Source organism: the organism of the source record quoted next, unplaced genomic scaffold (assembly GCF_019419815.1).
Source record: "Pyrus x bretschneideri cultivar Hongxiangsu unplaced genomic scaffold, Pyrus_bretschneideri_v1 Contig23, whole genome shotgun sequence".
Lineage (NCBI taxonomy): Eukaryota > Viridiplantae > Streptophyta > Magnoliopsida > Rosales > Rosaceae > Pyrus > Pyrus x bretschneideri.
This window is the reverse complement of record NW_025999535.1, coordinates 5,264,848-5,285,402: the sequence shown is the minus strand read 5'-3', so window position 1 is coordinate 5,285,402 and position 20,555 is coordinate 5,264,848. Positions and strand designations below refer to the sequence as shown.

The 20,555-nt window shown below is 36.1% G+C and overlaps 3 protein-coding genes and 1 non-coding gene across 4 annotated transcripts; 2 read left to right on the top strand and 2 right to left on the bottom strand.

Moving 5' to 3' along the window:
• Positions 1-94, bottom strand: LOC125478156. The gene has a single exon (XR_007258916.1). It is a non-coding gene; the product is annotated as a small nucleolar RNA Z107/R87 (small nucleolar RNA).
• A 2,778-nt stretch (positions 95-2,872) lies between these two features.
• On the top strand, positions 2,873-9,231 carry LOC103966972 (COP1-interacting protein 7). The gene is made up of 9 exons (XM_048585585.1): positions 2,873-3,424; positions 3,532-3,714; positions 4,042-4,154; positions 4,669-4,700; positions 4,808-4,860; positions 4,966-5,118; positions 5,279-5,547; positions 5,805-7,465; positions 7,785-9,231. Exons 1-9 carry the CDS (start codon positions 3,366-3,368, stop codon positions 8,799-8,801), a joined length of 3,540 nt encoding a protein of 1,179 aa, XP_048441542.1. The 5' UTR covers positions 2,873-3,365; the 3' UTR covers positions 8,802-9,231.
• Positions 9,232-9,594: 363 nt separating this feature from the next.
• On the bottom strand, positions 9,595-12,050 carry LOC125478005. Its single transcript, XM_048585628.1, has 5 exons — positions 11,980-12,050; positions 11,296-11,428; positions 10,680-10,783; positions 10,173-10,575; positions 9,595-10,086 (listed from the first exon to the last, which is right to left on the bottom strand). Exons 1-5 carry the CDS (start codon positions 12,048-12,050, stop codon positions 9,595-9,597), a joined length of 1,203 nt encoding a protein of 400 aa, XP_048441585.1.
• Positions 12,051-16,386: 4,336 nt separating this feature from the next.
• On the top strand, positions 16,387-18,984 carry LOC103935547. Its single transcript, XM_009345320.3, has 3 exons — positions 16,387-16,636; positions 17,867-18,072; positions 18,279-18,984. The coding sequence occupies exons 1-3, from the start codon at positions 16,547-16,549 to the stop codon at positions 18,535-18,537; spliced, it is 555 nt and encodes a 184-aa protein (XP_009343595.2). The 5' UTR covers positions 16,387-16,546; the 3' UTR covers positions 18,538-18,984.
• The last annotated feature ends 1,571 nt before the right edge of the window (positions 18,985-20,555 follow it).

Sequence of the window (20,555 nt, the reverse complement as noted above, 5' to 3'; positions counted from 1 at the left end):
ATTGACTTCGGATTAAAACCATAACATTCTCTAAAATGATAAGTCTACAATCTGGTCTGTTAAGCTTGAATTTCATTGGGTCATCATAGCCAATCTCCTTTTCTCTGTCTCTTTAAGCCTTTTGCTAACAAAAGGATTTCTGCTAAAAAATGGCAATTGGGAGGAACCTAACAGATCAAAAGTAAACCCAAGAAGATGAATAAGAACGGAAAAGGCGTTGATGGGTTGGCCTCCTATAAAATTGGGTGGTATGGAAAGCAAAGTATGCTTAAATAATTACCGATGTCGTTGAATAATTAAAACAATGACAAATATGAAATTTTACCTCATGTGAAGATTCCGAAATATTGGTATCGTGTTCCATTCGTTAAATTTTTTTCTCAATCAACGTGTTTATAGTTTCAATAGTAAAATTTTATTTAACAATGGAGTGGAGGGTGAGAGGGGTTTTGATAGTTGAAGAAGATAAATAATAAGTTAAAAGTAATTTGGGGTGTATTTAGAAATTTCTTATTTTCTTTAAACCTCATAGGATGGAAATTGTCATTGCATAATAGGTTACATAAGCCACTTAATATTAAATTTTAATGTGGGATACATTAGGATGTTAATAAAAAAAGCCAAATAGAAATTGTTTTTAGCTAAGGATTACTTTTGCTTACTTTTCATGGCTGAAGTTTTACAATAAAACTAATATAAAGAGTAACACACTCCTTATATGCCATGCAAGGACTATTTTTTCATCAATTTGATATTCATTCACAACGTACTCTAAATGCCCAAAGACAATTCAACACTTGCCAAACAATTAAATGCACAAAGAAAAACAAAACCAAAATAAAACTTTGGAATTCGAAATAAGTAATGCTAATCATACCATGTTTTTGTACCACATTTTCATACCACCTTACATGGCATTTGATGTGGACAGCTACATCATTTGAATCAAACAGATTTTTAAATTTAGTTCGTTATTTAATAAACTAATAATTAAGAAAAGCTAGTTAATTAAATGATGATTGTGATATAAGAGAAATCTTTCTCCTTCTTTTCCTTAGGTTTTGCAAATTTTTCAAATGATATGACTGTCCACATCAGATGCCACCTAAGGTGGTATAGAAATGTGGTATAAAAACATGGTATGAATAGCATTATTGAGTTCCTTTACAGAGTAATGGTATTCATACCATATTTTTATACCACATTTCTATACCACCTTAGGTGTCATCTGATGTGAACAGCCACATCATTTGAAAAATTTGCAAAACCCAAGAAAATGAAGGAGAAATACTCCTTGTATATCACAATCATCATTTAATTAACTAATTTTCTTAATTATTAGTTTATTAAATAATGAACTAAATTTAAAAATCTGATTAATTCAAATGATGTGGCTATACACATCAAATGTCATCTAAGATGATATGAAAATATGGTGCAAAAACATGGTAAGAATAACATTACTCTTCTTTACATCCAGTTACTCTTGGGAATTGGGATGCCATATACAACTTGGTGGGTACTCATAATTATTTTTGAAAATCATCAAGTGTGGCTTAAGTTTTGGAAGAAGCTAAACAAAATAATTAAAAAATGCATAACAGAAAGGTGAGTAGTGATCGTTGTGACTAATAAATTGTTGGGTGCTCTCTTTGTTAGCATGTAAAACCATAATTGAAATCCCGTTATTCCATCATCTTTTATAAAACTATTATTTGGAAGAAGCTAAACAAAATAATTAAAAAATGCATAACAGAAAGGTGAGTAGTGATCGTTGTGACTAATAAATTGTTGGGTGCTCTCTTTGTTAGCATGTAAAACCATAATTGAAATCCCGTTATTCCATCATCTTTTATAAAACTATTATTTGCATATATGATTTATGAAAATAATTTAGTATACTTTGTACAATATAAAATATCGAAATGAAAGAAGGTTGATGGCTTATTAGGCAAAAGCATTAAATAATAATTGGAATGACACTTGGAAAAGCCAAATATTTCGATCTTTCATTTGGCGTTGCAATGTTCACATCATAAGAAGAAAACAAAGAACCCTTGAAACCTTTCATGCATACACAAGGTTCAAATAATATTTTTTGTTAAGCCAATGTCTTTATGTGTTTTATGGTAAATCCAATCTCTCGTCTAACTTTGCTACAACGAAAATGAGATGAATGAGAGCCAATCCCGAATGTCATAACTGATTCATGAGGAGTGAAATTATTTAGAAAATGTGAAATTCCTTCATAACTTGATTCTGCTCGCTTTTTTTTTTTTTTTTTTTTCCTTCCATTTCATAGGGAAGCATTTTTATTTAGGAAAACTAATGAAAATATTTTGAAAACCCTGAGTTTTAACGATAAGAACAAAATAAAGGGTAAAGTGAATAGTACCATGATTGACTTTTTAGTGTAAATTTGTGGTTTTTCGTTAAAATGAGCAGTACCAGGAGTTTTTCGTTAAAGTTTTCTTTTTTATTTTGGAGTAGAATTTTCTCTCCTCCTATTCTCATCTCCTTCCCTCCCCTCCTCTCACATTTTGTTTTTACCTTATTGTCTCTATAAAAAAAAATCAATATAAAATATTGACATAATTTATTCGTAATCGTTCAAGTAAAAGGGAAGGTAAGGAAGGGGAGAGAAGAAGATTAGCTAACATTATCCAATAGGCACTGGTCCTTGAGGAGAGGAAGTAGCTTTTTTGCGGTTGGTGCTTGACAGTGTGATGATTCCTTGTCCACTCCCTCACTCTATTTCGTTTCAAGATCTGTAATATTAGCAGTAAAGCAAAACCAACTATAGCATTTTCCTCACACTTTTCTCACATATATATTATCACGTATCCAGCATGAGAGTGTTGACCCTAAGAAGGGTACACAGAGAGAGAGAGAGAGAGAGAGAGGACCCTTCTTTCTCTTTGTTTTCTTAAATACGGATCTCTTCGAAAACAAGCTTGCAGAAGAGAGAAAGCAATTCTGACAATCTAACGCTACCATGATGTGGATTGTGGGGGAGTGGAGTGGGTTTAAGAAAGATCGAACACCTTAGATTCATCTCTCTCTCTCTCTCTCTCTCTCGTGAAAACAATGTGGGGTGTGTGAGTGAGAGAGAGAGACGTAAGATAGATACGTTCCCGTCGGTATAGTCACGTGGGATCCACTTTCACGTATAGTCTAAAAGTGCTTCTTTCTCCTCTCCAACCCTCTGAAAAAATATTGCCCCATGTGCTCAGCTTCATCACCGTCTGCTGGCACTCTCTCTCTCTCTAAGTTTCATTTGCATACCCCAATCAAACAAAACGTATCCATTCCCATGTCCACCAAGCTCACATTTTAATTGCCTCTCTCCCTCTCTCTCTAACACAATGGACTCCAGAACTCGCCTTGACCATGTTCTCTTTCAACTCACTCCAACCAGGACAAGGTACATAAAAGACCCAATCTTTCGTGTAGTTTGATGTTGTTTCATGCAATGAAACAGTTTACATTCTCTGGGTTTCTGCTAAAGGTTAGTTGTTTGTGTGTTAAAAGATGTGAACTGGTGATATTTGCTGCTGCTGCTGGTGCAAACGAGAAATTGGCTTCAGGGCTTCTAGAACCATTTCTTGGTCACTTGAAATGCGCCAAGGATCAAATTTCCAAAGGAGGGTACTCCATCATTCTTCGTCCTTCGGACTCCGGTGCCTCCTGGTTCACCAAAGCCACTTTGCAGAGGTAATTTTGTAAAAATGTATGTGTTTTTCTAATTATCTAGCACAATTGAGCGATAATTTTCTAAATTTGATCACCAAGTTTGGATCTGGGTTTGTGATAAATTCGAATGAAGAATTGGTTTAATTATAAAATAAACACTTATATTTGTAATTGAGATGACCAAAGTGGTAACATTGAAGTTGGAGAGTTCAGGTGGCTTTTAGATTTGATGTACTCGTGTAAAGTTCTGATCTTTAGGACGTTATGTCTTGCGGATGAAGCGCGAAATAGTTTTCATTGTTGACAGATTGAGTAATTGGTGTGATGTTATTGGTGTGAATGCAACAGGTTTGTGAAATTTGTTAGCACGCCAGAAGTTCTTGAGAGATTTATGACTATTGAGAGGGAGATTTTGCAAATTGAGAATTCAATTCAATCGAGTGAACTAGTCGAATCAGAAGGTGCATTTCGGAGATCCTTCGTATTATTTACTCTGTTATTGTATATTCTTCAATTCATTTACCTGCTGATTACATTTACTGAATCTACAGCATTCTCAATTTGTTGAATTATTCTAGCATCAAACTCAATGATTAAACACTATTTTCTATCATGGGAAAGATTGCGAGTTATTGCTCTTTAGGATACTAACGGTGATGTGCTGCATGAGCAATAGTGTTTTAGGAAAATCTTCCCCAGATACTAGGGATTGTATGTCCTTAAAGATTACAAAATATCGACTCTTGTTGAACCCTTAAGCATGCTTTAATCTCTCCGGTAAGGCTGCTCCGCTGTGACATAGAGGTCGTAAGTAGAAATAGGACAAAACGTCTCACAGGAGTAAGCATCTGATCCAACCCGGACCGTGCAATGGTGGGAGGCTTGTGCATGGGCGCCCTTTGTCCTTGTCAATTTAACGGCTACAGTTGAGAAAATTTGCCTTCTAACTTTTGGTTTCTCAAATGTCGACCGCAGATGGGAATCAAAATAAGTCAACTGCAATCAAGGTATGCATCATTCGGCAATTGTATATGTGTAAAAGTACCGATTTGTTTCCTTTTGAAGCTCTTGCAATTATAATGAACCGTTTTGTTGTGTTGTGATGGTGTTTTAGTCAAACAGTGAATCCAATGGAGCCCTTGATGCTATGCCAGAAGAAAATTCCAAGTAAGTAATCTGGATTTTCAAAAGTTCATGTGTGATTATTATACTGCTTGGTTAGAACAAATTGCATTTTCATGCATTGATTATTCAGCTTTTGGTGTTGAACAGGATTCGTCTTCAACGTGTTTTGGAAACCCGGAAGGTAGTACTATGCAAAGAGCAAGCGATGGCTTATGCTCGTGCTTTAGTTGCTGGATTTGAACTGGACTACATAGACGATCTTATATCTTTTGCTGATACTTTTGGAGCTACACGTTTAAGGTATGAAATGTTGACTTGACTCACCTGTTACCGATTTCCACAAGTTTTTTGAAGGGTTTTATCCTTATTCCAAAATTAATGCGATCCAATTCTATTTTTCTTTTCTCGAAACTGTTTTTCTTCATTTCTCTCATTTGGAGGTTCGGCGTTTTATTTTCAGGGAGGCGTGCATTAATTTCATAAATCTATACAAGCAAAAGAACGAAGATAGGCTTTGGATGGAAGAAATAGCAGCAATGCAGGCACTCGCTCAGCCACAACTGCCGTACTTGGGAACATCAGGAATAATTCTTGCCGGAGAAGATAATGACCCCCATCAGAATCTCATGATAAATGTTAACCAAAGTATTCTCTCTGTTGGGAAGAATAGCTCATTAGACACATCAGTGTCGGAGTCAACAAGTCATGGAAGTCTGGACGCGAACCAAGGTATGGTTAAACACCCATGAGTCTTTCCCGTTTCTGCCTATAATTTGGCTGTGATCTACTCTGCCCAAAAACTTCTGTTGCAACTTTATATTAGATAACTCATCCATGACATGGTTTAAGAATCACAATCTACAGATATTTTCGATGATCATCTCGTTTTTCATTTCACATCTGAACAATCTTAGAGAGAAGTCAATAATATTAATAAAAGGAAAGAAACTCAGCTTCCATCTCCAACGTCTTCTTCTCGTGTGCAGATAATAGCTTGCCAACATCGGTTAAGATGTCATCAATGGATGGGAAGCCACAAGTACCAAACCCATGGCCAAACCAGCCTCCTCAGTACATGCACAATTTCCAAGGTCCTGTGTATCCACAAGTGCACCCGTATCAAGGTTACCTTTTTCCTGGTATGCAGGTTCCGCCATATTATCCAGGGAATATGAAATGGCCTCCGAATGGGGAAGAATCTGGCCCTATTTTTGATCAGGAATCTGATGGACGGAGGAATCGTAAATCTCATAGGAATAAAAAGAAACATTCTCATGAAAAAGTACTAGAAACTTCAGACCAAGATGGATCCGGTGACAACACTGGCTCCAGTTATGAGAGTGAATCTGATGATCAGATGCATAAGCAAAGGCATGGGAGAAAGTCCTCGAGAAAGGTGGTTATCCGAAATATCAATTACATAACCTCTAAGAGGGATGGAGAAACAGGAAGTACGTCTGAGGGAAATTCATCCGACGAGGATGGATTTGTTGATGGCAAATCCATTAAACAGCAGGTAGAGGAAGCTGTTGGGTCTTTTGAGAAGAAACATAAATCAACCTCACATCGTCATAAAAAACAAGGTGGAGGCAAGTTCCGTGGTGCTGTGGATGATTCAAATACTGGTGTTGCAAGTACTTATGAGGGAGAAAAACAAAATGAAAACTGGAATGCTTTCCAAGACCTTCTCATGAGGGACAAGGATGAAAGTTCGTTTGCTATAGAACCACACAATGTACAGATTGAGGAGGAATATTTTTCAAGTAAGAACTCTGGCAAAGGAAAAGTGACTAAGCAACGAGCAGATTCAACTGAATTTTTTGTGGTGACAGAGAGGGATTCAATTAATGAGAGTAAACCACGTGTCCAATACTTCGAAGGTGATAAGAATGTTGGCCGGATTACCAAGAAAGAAGATAGCACATATGAGGACGTATTATTTTCACGGAGAACTGAAGAATCTGGGAACAAATCCCATGATACTTTATCTGATTGTGTCAATGAATCGTACATAACCAAATGTTCTAAAGAAGGGGATTGGTTCATGAACAACCAAACAGATATATCAGCAAATAGGGATGTCAATAATGATCTGAAATTGTTTGATGGTGTTGATGCAATTCATGCGGAGAGAAATAAGAGAGATGTTCTAGGGGATGACTCTTTCATGGTTCAAGACCGATCACTAGTTGATCAATCTGATTCTCAGTTCAGGACAGATATAAGCTTCGTCCCAGAGATCAATGGAGCTACTCAAGATGAATATGGCATGCAAGAAACTTCAAATGATAAACCTGAAGCATATAGTGTTCATGAACCAGATGACCTTTACATGATGCTTGACCGTGGATCAGCTATGGAGCATGCTGTGGCACCATGGACTCCTGAAATGGATTATGAAACTATTGCTTCATCATTTGAAGCTACTACGAAGAATCCTGGCACTGAAGCAAGTGATTCCGATGAAGTTAAGCAGCCTTCTGATAGTAAGGGAAGGAATGATAAAAATAGTGGAATTCCTGGACAAAAAGCCAGGTCTAAAGTTGTAAATGGATCTTTGGCGAAAAGCAAGTCTGATGTCATGTCAAGAAGCAAGAAACCTGCTCCTGTAAGCAAAAGCACAGCCCACAAGAGCAAATCTGAAATGGTATGTACTGAAAGAAACTCCCTTTATAAGGTTTTCTAAGATAGTTTTAAAGAGTTTGTACTCATATCACTGACTGTATCTGATATTTACTATTTCTTTAAAAGATTTTTCGCCCCTTTTCCCGTCAATTTATTAGAAACTTATTATTTGGTGGCTTCATTATGCAGTTGAACTTTCTGTTATGTGTGTTATGTGTTTCCCAAATCAAATGGCTTAGATGTCTTGAGACTTGCTTTTTGTTCATTGCTACTAACACTCTCCCTCTCCCTTCCGTTTCCTTTTTGCTGGTTCATTGACTTTCTTTTCCAATATTTATTAGGAAAAAGAGCGGAGAAAGAGAATGGAGGAGTTACTGATTCAACGCCAGAAGAGAATTGCTGAAAGGAGTGGTTCTAATACAGCAATATCTAAGAAGGCCCCAATGGACAATAAAACTGCCAAAATCTCCATGACTAACTCGAAGAATGAGACTAAGAAATCAGATAAGCCTGTCATGCGGAATTCCACCATTGAACGCCTTGCAACCACACGAGTAACTGAAAAGTTAACTCCAACTTTGCCAAGTGCTGGCCAACCCAAAACACAGAACATCAAGGCAAATGGTGTGGTTGCAAGTGCCTCATCACAGAAGGCAGCTGCTGCAGTGAATAAGAAACCCGCTCCAAACAAAGCCAAACCTTTGGGTGCAAAAGAGGACCTGAAGAAATCAAATCAATTGATTTCATCTGACTCTAATGTCCAGGAAAAGGTTTGCATAGAATCCAAAGAAGCACTGCCGGTTAAGTCAGCAGCTGCGGTTGTAACTCAACCCACCCGTTCCATCAATCATTTGGAAGAGAAAAAAGAAATCCATGGTACATCTTCTGTTGAAAAGAATGAGGGAAATTTGATGTCACAAAGAGAGGCCTTGGAGAACGGTAGCTGCAACGGGTATTCTCCCAATTTGGTTTCATCTGTACCTTTTGAAGAGAACGCTCAAAAACTGAATCAGTTTACAGGTGATGTCGAAGAGTTGCCTAAAGAATTTCCAGTTCTAAGTGAAGACAAGAGAAATTATATCCCGGAAATGATTGTATCTCCTCCTATTCTGGGATCACCTAAGAAAGCTTTGATTGTTTCAGCTGTGAACAATGAAGAAACTGGTGCAAAAACTAAGAATTTACCGATTTCTGAGATCTCTGAGATAGAAATCTCTACTCCACCAAGTGATGAAACACTCACGGAACTCCACTCCAGGAAGAAGTGGAACAGTGATGAGAACTCTCCTAAAGCTGCCAAAGGGTTTAAGAAGCTTCTATTGTTTGGGCGGAAGAGCCGAAACACTCCTGTCAATTGATATTTGTGGAACTAAGATAATTCATTGCTCGTAGCTTTTGTTTGCAGCATGTCATAATACTTTTCCATTGGTTTTTTGGGTTGTTCGTGTCCAAAAGGGATGGACCGACCAATTGAATTGCTTGATAATGCAGCTGATGCATTCTTTATGGCTGTCAAATGCAATAGCCTCACCGCTCTCGTATCCAATAAGGCTTCCGGGTGTTGCTGCCACACAAGGAGAGCACTGTAAGTTATGTATTTTTTTTTGTATATCCTAGGAAGATAGAAAGATAGCCATCTGTTTATTTGATATAGCTTGTGCATTTGAATTGATAGACAATACGAGCTATTTTCTGCATCTCTTGTAATATTCTCTTATATCAAATCTGTTTGTGTAAGAACAGACATCTTTGCACCTTTGTTAATCAGCAAGTATATAATGTTTGTGATGTCACTGATCCACACAGGCTCAATTTGCCGATCTACTAGTTTAGATTAGCCATTCGATTGGTCTTGGAATAAGAATTCGTAAGATGTATCTGTCGTTACATGATTCAACATCATAGACATGGTCGAACTGTTTTCGGTTAGATTTGTCGTGGAGGCCTTGACAGTTCTGAAATAAACCAATTAGAATTCTCCTGTCTGTACAAGTAAAATGTGCATAGAAGAATGAGTTGTTGGAATCCTAAGAGTTTAAGTAAAAATATACTCAATTCGGTAACAATACGTTCATAAAGTACTATGCAAGCATCATTCACCGTAAACGAAATCATCAGATTAACCCCATTGCTGCATCCTTCTCAAGATAATCAGAAAACTGAAAAGTTTTTACGATGCCTATACTCTGCCTTGAGACACTTAAGTTTGGCTACTAGATCATCATATTCCGGAAGCTTGGGGTGGACATGGCTGGAGCAAGGAGACGTTCCCTGCGCCATTTTATGTCCATCAACCGGACCAGCGAAAGAATGGCGACTCTTCACCAACATCTTGCAGCGATCTTTGTTCACAGCATCCCCATTTGTACTTTTTCTTGGTGTAGTAGTCATGGCATGTGTCCTAGGGTTTGCATTTCCGTCCCGTAAGTTGATATCATTTTTCTTGATTTTGTTTAAGCCAACTGAACCAGCAGTTGTGTTTGAGCCATTCTGAAAATGGGATAGCGTGGCCAGTGAAAGCTTACCGTTCGACAGCGAACAACGTATCCCAGAACTCTTCTCTGTTTCCGATTTCGGAATTTGTATTTGAATCCCATCAGCTTTCTGCTCATCCTTGAAATCTCTGTCTGCAAAGCTATAGTTCTGTGCCATCAGGAAAAGCACTTTTAGGAAGTTCGTCAAATTGACATTTCAAATATATTAGGTTCAAACCACAAGTAGGACTAAACGTTATTGTGCAAGGTTATAAACTTCCGATGTGAGGTTCTATTAACAATGTCGTCGATAAAGTAGTCAGTAAATGTGATACAAATAACATTTGTGCGCACCTGGCGTGTTGTGCCTTGGCTATCCTGAAGAGCCAGCTGGACATTGCTGTTCTTCATTATATCACCTATTAAATATTGTTTCACATCATCCGGAATCAGAGTTATGCATAGTTTCTCCTTCAACTGAGAATTCACAAGATTCCCAGGACGTAATTCGACACTGATAACGTCGAGTTCCCATCCGTATTGCTCTTTGAACAGGCCACGCAACAGACGTAGCTCTGGCAGTTCACCACATCTTGAGGCAGCAAATATTAAACTTGCAACTGCTTCTCCAATAGCACCAGGCAAGTCCTGCACTGCCCTGCAGAATTTATTGGTTTGTTAAATTTTATTTTGTATAAGCTTTATCGGGGAAGGGAATTTATTGCTTTTAACAAACTGAGTTACAAATCCCTTGATACTTACCTGTTATTGTACACATGGACAATACTGGTAGTAATGCAACTGCAGAAATGGGCAATTTGATCATATGCAGCCAATAAGCACTGGTCCTTGTGGAGTTTCTCAACCTGGACATAAGAACAAAAGGGGTGGTCAAAAGTTGTCCTTTAAAGAGACTTGAAACCAAATTAACGCCTTTTGGGTGGTTGTTAAAACTAAGGGGTGGTAAAAGCACTTCTTATTGCGTTTGGCAAAAAAAAAAAGAAAAAAGAAAATTTAAAGGTGTCCGAACAGTAGAAGTATTTTTTTTAAGAAATACGTGTCAAACTTATTACCGTAAGTGCTTCTTACAGAAGCAATTTCAGATGAGTCTCAAGATCCACGATGTATCATACAACAACAAAAAAGTCTATCAGTAACTAGAAGTGCATTACTTTGTACATATATCATGTGATAAGAGAGAAAGTTATAAGAAATATATCTCCCGTTGTACCAAAGTATCTCTCTCATACCACAAGAGTCGGGTCAAAACCCAAGTGGCCAAAATTGATTTCTTTTAAAAGAAAACATGGGTAAACGATGGGAAAAAAAAAAACACAATTAGGTAGTGCAGTCCTTGATTAGCAAGAGATTAAATTACCCTAGGTAAAGCTTGCTCTAGCTGTCCATTTCGGAGAAGCAGAGAGATGTCAACACGTGCCTGCCTCACAATAGCATCTCTCCTATTCTTTTGGATGGTTAAATGCTTCTGCACTTGCTTAACCAGGCTCTTGCTGCAATACAAGCATGCACCATTAGTCACCTCGGCACAGCCATATTTGAGTTTGATGTAAATCTTTTATTTTTAAACAATAGGAGACTAGAAATCGAACGTGACATCTCTTCTAACATTTGACAGTAATACCATTAGAGAGATGTTCTTAGTTGTGTGACCAAAATTTGATAACCCTGTGCATATCAAGGTCAATGTGGCACAATACTTTAAAATACGTGTAAAATCGTATCTGAGCAGGGCAGCATGTTTAAGATTAACAAAGTCTCGACCAATAATATGCAGTAACCCGATTTCGAAGAAAATAACTATAAGCATTTACATCATTGTAAAACAAATAATAATCATTTACACCTTATTGATGATCGGTATATAAAACGTAAAGATTGCAGTACTTAGGCTTAACCAAGTTGGCTACAACGATGTGCTCCTTCCGCACCCAAGTGCGAATTTCCTCTCAGTAGTTTATAGAAATTAGTGTAAAATATCGTTTGTAACAAACAAACAAAACAATAATAATAAAACTTAAAGGGTCAAGAAAGATTGTTTTACCATTTGGACACTTTTCTCCATCTTGAAGCCTTGGTCCATATAATTGCAGCTCGGAGTGCACCATACCACATTATTTTCTTGATTTTGCTTTGTCCTTCTACAAAATGGCTTTCTCACTTCTGCACTAAAATTTGTTATCCAAAGAAGAAGAAGAAAATGAAAAAATTTAGAGACTATTTTGGCTTTGGCAATGTGATGGGAGAGGAAAGTTTTGGCCTTTGGTACTCATTAGGGCAGTAATTATATCTCAACTTATTAGCAGATACTATTTTTCTTAAGTAAAAAGTAAACCATCTTTTGTATTAGGAAGGTGATCTTATAACTAAAGGGGTATAAAATTAATTCAGTTTTATTCTCCAAGATTTTTATGCCATTTCAGAAATATCTCCTTGGTTATACAAAAATCATTTACGAACATCGTCAGCCAGAAAGTTGTAATCTTTTGAGAATTTTTTACCACATGATTCGATAGTTTTCTTAGGAAATGAATTGGTGCATGCATTTAGGTATATATTACATAAGATTTGTTCATAAAATATCGTAAGAATATGTTATACTAGCCGTCTGATTAGTCCTTGTATTTAAGTTCACTTTTATTTCTTTCTTTTTATTTCTCATTTTCTATAGAAGCTATTACGATTTGTGTATGGTATGCGTACAACGTAATTGGCAAATAGACAGGTTCCAAAAATAGTGAAAAGCAGCGATTCCCTAAATGATAGTAAGTTGTACAAGAGGATAAGGTGCACAAAAGTTGCTTAATTTATTAACGGTGGATTTGTGTTTCTTTTAATACAAACGATATTTATAATAATTTATGCTAAGGGGATGAGGGGGTTTGAACCCGGATGAAGTATTTGGTTCTTGAAAACGAGCGAGTTTGCAGTATAAGATTCTACATGCTTGTTTATATTGGTTTTTTTTTTTTGGGGTCAAAGCTTGTTTATATTGTTATATAACCCTTTTTGTCTCTCATACTTTTAACTCTAGTGAAGCCACTTTTGTACCACCCTATATCCTTTAAATTAATGATTAACTATTTTTGTGGCCTCTGTGGTGACCCCGCTCTTTGAACGGTGAAAGAGCTTGTTAATTAAACACAAGCAGTGTTTAAAACATTGATATAGGTGGAAATATTAGATGTATAAATCAATATCAATATCGGTTGGTCTTCGACGAATTATGAAAATTTACAATGGGAGGAGAATATCAACTCATTCAGATTTTAGTCAAAATTAAAGAAAAATTTCTGATAAAGAGTTGAAAAGATTGAAATATGTAATTGGTTTCAACAATATTTCTATTGTGAATTGATGAACATTGTCGATATTCATTGATTTTTCCAAATCTCATCGATATGGTGTGAAGTTTGCATTTCACCTCGTTTCCATATTCATCCTTAATTTTTTTGATATTTCAACAAAAATATCGTCAATTTCGTAAATAATTTAAACATTAAATAAAAGTAGTGATTCCCATTATTCTTCCATTAAAAGAAGAGTTAAAGTCATCATTTCAATCAAATCTAAATAGTCTTGAACATTTTTTTTTCTTAAAAAAACCAAAAAAAAAAAAAAAAAAGTCTTGAACATTAGTCATACGAGTTTGTGGAGTTTATTCGCTATAACTACTCAAAGTTGGGAATGATTTAGGGTTTGACGGGAAAACGCTCCAATGAACTACAATACTCATATATTTTATTTAATCATTTCATTATCCAATAACTTGGAAAGCAATTTCATGTAACAACAGCTTGTATATTTGTGTCACATATGAAGCGGCAATTTCTCTGTTGGAATGCTTCAAGCTTCCAGGGAAAATATTAACAGGTTGAGGAACCATGGGCATATAAGCATGGTCAAATTATGCTTCCTCCACTACCATCTTGTCGCACAATAAAATCTTTTGCTCGATTTATCTTTGACAAAAGAGAACGATCGTCCCCAACACACAAATGTTCTATGCTTATGAGTTTTGTTTCAACAACTTTAACTCAAACTTAACCACCAATTAAAAGGTGTGGGGTTTCATCATAAAAAATCTTAGTAATAATGGGAGTGAACGTCCCACGTATGTAAACTGTTTATTATATAATTAGTAATGAAATCATTCAATATAAAGAGAATTTAACTTCATGAGATTTTCAATGTGAGACTTACATATATATATAGTTTTTTAATTTAATTACTATTAGACACATATATACATATATATTTTAATTTTGTTATTATTAAGGGGAGAGAGACTTCGAAAATATTACAATTGGAGAGAAGAGAGTTTTGAACCTGAAACACATAGGTGAAAAACCAACACCTCTATCTGCTAGGATATTAAACCACATGTAATGTGAGACATATATGTGCTTCAACTTGATCGCCTAAGTAGGTGTATATATCTGTTACATGCTAATGAAATTTACTCATGTCGTCAAGTTTTGTTCATAATGATTTCATTTACCCTCATTATGTTTTTATATGTATATTTTAGTCGGGGATGTGGGAAACAATATTATGAGGCTTTTTTAACCATGGGATGACCTAGACCTCAAAAATCCCCTCCATCACATCAAAATGTTGCACACCCACAAGGCAATGAGCGTCACACCAGGCTGTGATGGGCACTGGGCAGTAGTGGCATGCGCGAGAGCAAGGAGAAAATGTATTTCACTTACTCAATTCACTTCACTCAAATTTTACATCCCAACTTCCTATTTCAATCCCTCCATCCCAACCATCGCTAAGACATGTCCACCAACAAATTTTTATACTACTAAACTTGTATACCTCATCTACCCAAGGATTTTCTAGTTCCGTCACAGATTATAAGCCCCTCAAAAGAAAAATTTTGACTCCGTCAATGCTCATAAAAATATATTTTCTTTCGAACAATGGATTTTATTGAATTAAACTCATAAACTAGCGTCGTTTTGGTAATCTTAGGCCATAAATTCGGTCCGATTAGTTAACGGGCAAATATCACCATGTTCGTTTCTAGTTCACGGGGCAGATAAGGCGAGGACACACTGAATAAAGCACGGGGTGTAGTGCATGGTATAAAATCCACAGAAGGAGAGTGAAAGACCATCCAACACTGACTGAAAGCAAAGGTTCTAATCTTCTTTCTTTCGTGTGTTTCAAGCGTCCCAAAAATACCGCAAAATCAGCCGTTGGATCTGATCTGATCAGATCTATCTTGTTGATGAAAAAGCCTGCTGCACTTTACCCTTAAGAAGCATCCGTTGATTCTCTCTCTCTCTCTCTCTCTCTCTCTCTCTCACACACAACAACAACGACACACAACTCCTCACCGACAATATTGAATATATAATTAATCATTTGAAAGCTTTCTGGTGTCGTATGGATCCTTAAAATCCTCCGTATGCCAAAATTACCCCTCCAACAATAAAAGGGCTAAATATAATTATGAAAAATATGTTAAATATAAAAACTGAATACTTGGGATGTCCAACTTGCATGAGCAATTCGAATTTTTAACATATTCGTTGTTATTTCGATTCAAATGATAGTCTTGTTTTCACTTATTTCACCTATCCAATTGTTTTAGAATAAAAATATGAGAATTATTGACATTCTGCCGATAACGTTAGCTCTTCACTTTTGTAATTGATGAAAACTTCATAAAATTCATAGAGCGAGAATGAATTGTAGAATTTCAACCTAAAATCATTATTTTCTAACAAATAATAAGAATTGGACCCTTTTTTTATTATTAAGGGATGGAGGATTCGAACTTATAACCTCTTTCAACATTGAAAAGAAAAGTATCACTAGATTAATAACTAGTTGATAGTTAAAAGTGAACATTGGATTCGTCTTTCTCGTAAACCACACTAACCATATTTCAATAACATATTCACTATGAACTCAAACAACATAATTTCACTTTGTCTATATTCTTCACTATTTTGATGTTCGCATCTTAATTTATTCTTGAGCAGAAAAAAAATATTATCGCACAGCGTACTCCAACATTTCTTAGTTTTTTAACACAAAATGTATTACATTTCTTAGATTTCAAACACAAATTATGTTACAGTAAAAGATTTACAACTTAAGTGATCAAAAGCATTTACTTTTGCATCTGAAATCCTAAATCTGGCTCTGCCTCTCCCCAAACATAAAAGACACAAAATAAAATGCATAAGAGTAAATGTTGACTACTTTTACCAACTAAGCAAACTTGTGGTTTTGCGAAGTGGGAATGCCACCCAGAAAATTTCTACAATTATCCAAATTTTGCTCCAGTTTTTTTTTCAACGAAGTTCCAATTCCAATATTCTTAACCAACAGTGGTGGCTATTTTGGTAATTTCCTGTTGCAGGTGATAACCCATTTTCATATGACGTTCAACTGGTGGCATGTTGCATTCTGTTGGTAATATATCCATTCACTATTTTATTTTTTTCCTTCTTTTTCTAAGGCTTCTTCACTTATTCAATACACTTCACGGTTGGATTTTGTATTTAGAGGGAGAAACAGATAGACAAATTGCAGACTAGAGAGAGAGAGGAGAGAGAGATCTGGGGAGTGAGTGAGTTCTTGAATCCATGGCATCCAAGCTGTTGCTGATTACAGTTTTCATCCTGAATGTCATTGCTTTTGGGCTCGCTGTTGCAGCTGAGCAGAGGAGAAGCTCTGTAAGTTCTGTCTTTCCCTTTTTTTTAAGCCATAATGTTGGTTTTTACTGGAAATGTTTTTCTGGGTTTGTGCAATTATGTGTTCTTTGGTGATATATTATGTTTGGATGCTGAGAAAATGCAAGAAAATGTAGGAAACTAGATGCAGTCTGTGTCAATTACTTCGGATTGAAGAAAATAAAAGCAACCCATTTGGCATTTGATGGGCCTAGTACTTTTAATTTTGTTATTCTGATCAATGAGGCCAAAAAATACATGGGTTCAATCAGAAACGTGAGAGCCAAGAGAATTGTGTTCTTGCTGATACAAATAATTTACTTCATAGCATGGTCAGATCTACTGATATTGCTTGTTTTCTTTCTTGTATGTGTTGTTTCTGTTCATGCATGCATGTGATTTTCTTGGAGAATTTGTTGGAGCAAATTGTATTGATCGCTGAAACATATGCAGGCAAATGTAATTGAATCGTACAATAAATTGATTTCAAGAATAAGATGGTGTTCTTGAACCAAAAGCTTGTTTTGGGAGATTTTCGAGCCAAATAAGAGTGTTCAGAACTGTTGGTTGAGCATAAGAGTTGTGATTATTTGTAGGGGGGGTTGTAGATCAGTTGGTTAAGACTTAAGAGTCTTAAGACCATTCACCCTAGCACCCGATGCCCCGAGTTCAATTTCCCCCTCCCCAGTATCGCTTGTATCACAAAATTAAAAAAAAAAAGAGTTGGGATTAATTTAGTATCCAAAAACTTCCTTCTTATAATTGTTGTTGATTTGGTCTCGTATCTCAATCAGCATAGGAAGGAAGAATCCACAGAGCTTTTCCCTCCTCACCATATATTGAACGAATGAAATCTCGAAATGAGCCAAATAATATTTTACTAATCCTTCATTCTAAGGAGTTTTGCTGAAGGTTGGGCCCCTTGACAGTGCCGATTATATGACAGCAATTGCATCTTGCTATATACTATATAGTAATACAATAATTTTACTTGTCTAAAAAGTCGGTGCTTGTTGGCTATTGTTATAGCTTCCCACTGGGCAATCGCATTTTACTTAACCCATTGAGAAATCGAACAGAGGCCTTAAAATAAACCGGTTTTGCATTGTCATAATCATGCAAACCAGTTTATTCATCCTCAATGTAATAGCCTAAAAGATAGTAGTACATTCGGCTTCCAGCTGATATATAAGAGGCAGTCCTTGCTGACAATCTATTTGTCGTTCATGACAGGCGAATGTCGTTCAGAATACTGAGTTAAATTACAACTATTGTGTCTATGAGTCAGACATTGCAACTGGCTACGGGGTTGGTGCATTTTTGTTCTTCTTGGTAGGTCAGGTCATTATAATGGTGGCAAGCCGATGCTTCTGCTGCGGGAAGCCATTGAAACCTGGAGGGTCAAGAGCCTGGGCAGTTATCCTTTTCATAGTCTGCTGGTAAGATTTATAACATGCTGAAAAAAATGTTGCCTGGTGGATTGAGTATAATTTATCGATTTAATTAGATCAATACATTTGTTCTTATAAATGCAGACTACGTTTAGATTTGAAGTTCCACGCCAGAATTTAAGGTTCACATCTTGCAATGGATTGTCATATGGATATGAATTACTTACACATTTTATTGATGGTACTCTTACCAGGGTCTTTTTCTTAATTGCGGAGGCATGTTTGCTGGCGGGTTCAGTGAGGAATGCCTACCACACCAAGTACAGGACCATTTTCGGCCAAAGCCCTCCAGATTGCCAGCAACTGAGAAAGGGAGTTTTCGGTGCAGGAGCAGCTTTCATTTTCCTCTCCACAATAGTTTCTGAGTTCTACTATGTTTGCTATTCCAGAGCCAGGGAAAGCTTCCAGCCGTACGGTGGAGAGGCTGCTGTTGGTCTCGGAACCTTTAAATGATTCCATCATCTTCGGAATCAACATGATCGACGATCATGATCCACAATATTTTGTATCAGATAATTTGACCATGTCTGGGATCCCACATTTCATGTTTTGAGTTGCATAAATGATGTCTTGAAGGGTTTGGTTCAGTTGAGTCTGTAATATAGTGGGGAGTTAGTGTTTCTCATTTTTTTACACTACTGGTAAATATTTTTCTCTGATAGTCAAGCCCGGATAAAGGAGGAGGGAAGGGCACCAGGTAGTCGACAGCCGGCACTCCTAGGTTACGTCGAATCCTTATGATAATGAATCCTGAATGAGGATTCATATAGCCGATCCTACTTAGGAAGAAAAGGCTTTGTTATTGTTGTTGTTGATTGTGAAATATGATATTAGTAACAGGAAAATACTTGCCTGTGACCTGTATTTGTTTCAAAGAAGTGAGCATTTGCTTTTGTGAAAGTTCATATTTTGTCCATATGATATTTGTTAATCGACGCGATCAATGTGGCGTCCATGTAATTAAATAATAAGCTTGTAACTTTCTACTAATCCTTGTATGCAATTAGCAAAATCTACACGATATATTACGATAACTAATATATGATCCTCAAGAAATTCACAAGATTTCATGGGCTTTTGTATGGTGATTTGTAGTGATTTACAAAATTATGTCCTTATCGGGATAGGGTTACCTTTAGAGCACTTCCAATCACGCTTTCTATTTCTAAATTAAAATTTAACTTAAAAGATTAAAATTTAATTTAGAGAGTCATTATAACTGTGAACAATAGGTTTTAAATTTTTATTTAAAATATTAGGAAACTCATTGGAGATGCTCTTACGAAGACTAATCAATCAAATCTTTTTGTGTTGTACCCTCCAAACCATAACTAATCAACGATTTTGCTGAAATTCTGATGCAGTTTTGGGGACTGACTATAATATTTATATGTATTTAATATCATCATCATTTAACATCGAGATGGTGATTGTATTAAATACATATAAGTATTGCTAAATCAGTAATTTTGTTGTCACCAATAAGATATGAGCACGCTTATTAATGTTTAAGTAATAATCCAATCATCAACTTCCATATCATTTAGTTTACAAAATTTAGCCTACAAATTTAGTCTTTCTATTATTCTCTTTCAAAATTGTATAATTGCAATCCGGCTCCTTTGGTTCGTGGAATGGGCTCTTCAGGAATGGACTCAAGAGTCCGAAGAAAAGAAAAGCCCTAAAACCTACAGGCCTGTACAGAGGTCCACAACTACCATCCCTAACGACTACTACTTTCCACCTTTGACGTTAGTGAATGTGTCAAACTAATTAAAGCGCACTAGATTAATAGATCAAGGGTGTGTGTGGAAATGCTTTTAAAATAATCGAAAACATTTTAGATGATAATATTTTTGGAATTAAATCTTAGTAAAAATACAAGGGAATTTTGGAAAAACACTTAAAGTGCTTCCTACAAAAAGCACACAACTGTTGCTTCTTTCAAAATGCACTTCAAGTGATTTTGAAACCCAAAACACTTCCATCAAAAACACTTTCAGTCATTTTAAAATCACTTCCATACCGGCCCACGCTTCAACCATTCAAGGTGATTATGCATTTCAAAAGTCGTGTGTAAAAATTGTCTAGGAATATTAAGTGTCCTTGCCTTGATAAATTGACACTAACGGAACATAAAAATATGATTCATATATTTCTCTTGAATCTCCTCACCGGAGTGTAATTCTAGGAAAACTTCTCTAGTAATGTTTTGGAAACTTAGTATTCAATGGTTGAATTGTATACAAATGGTTGTTACGTGTCTCAACAATAACTTTTTGTATGTGACGTAACACTGTCACGTGGTGTTATTAATTTACATATCATAATACGATAGACAACAAACTTATCTTCTAAAGTATAATATTAATTTATATACACTGCATAGATTGGTGACAAAATGATTTCTTTTCACTAATCTTGGAAGAGAACCACTAAACTATAGTCATACCCACATAATAATATCCAAT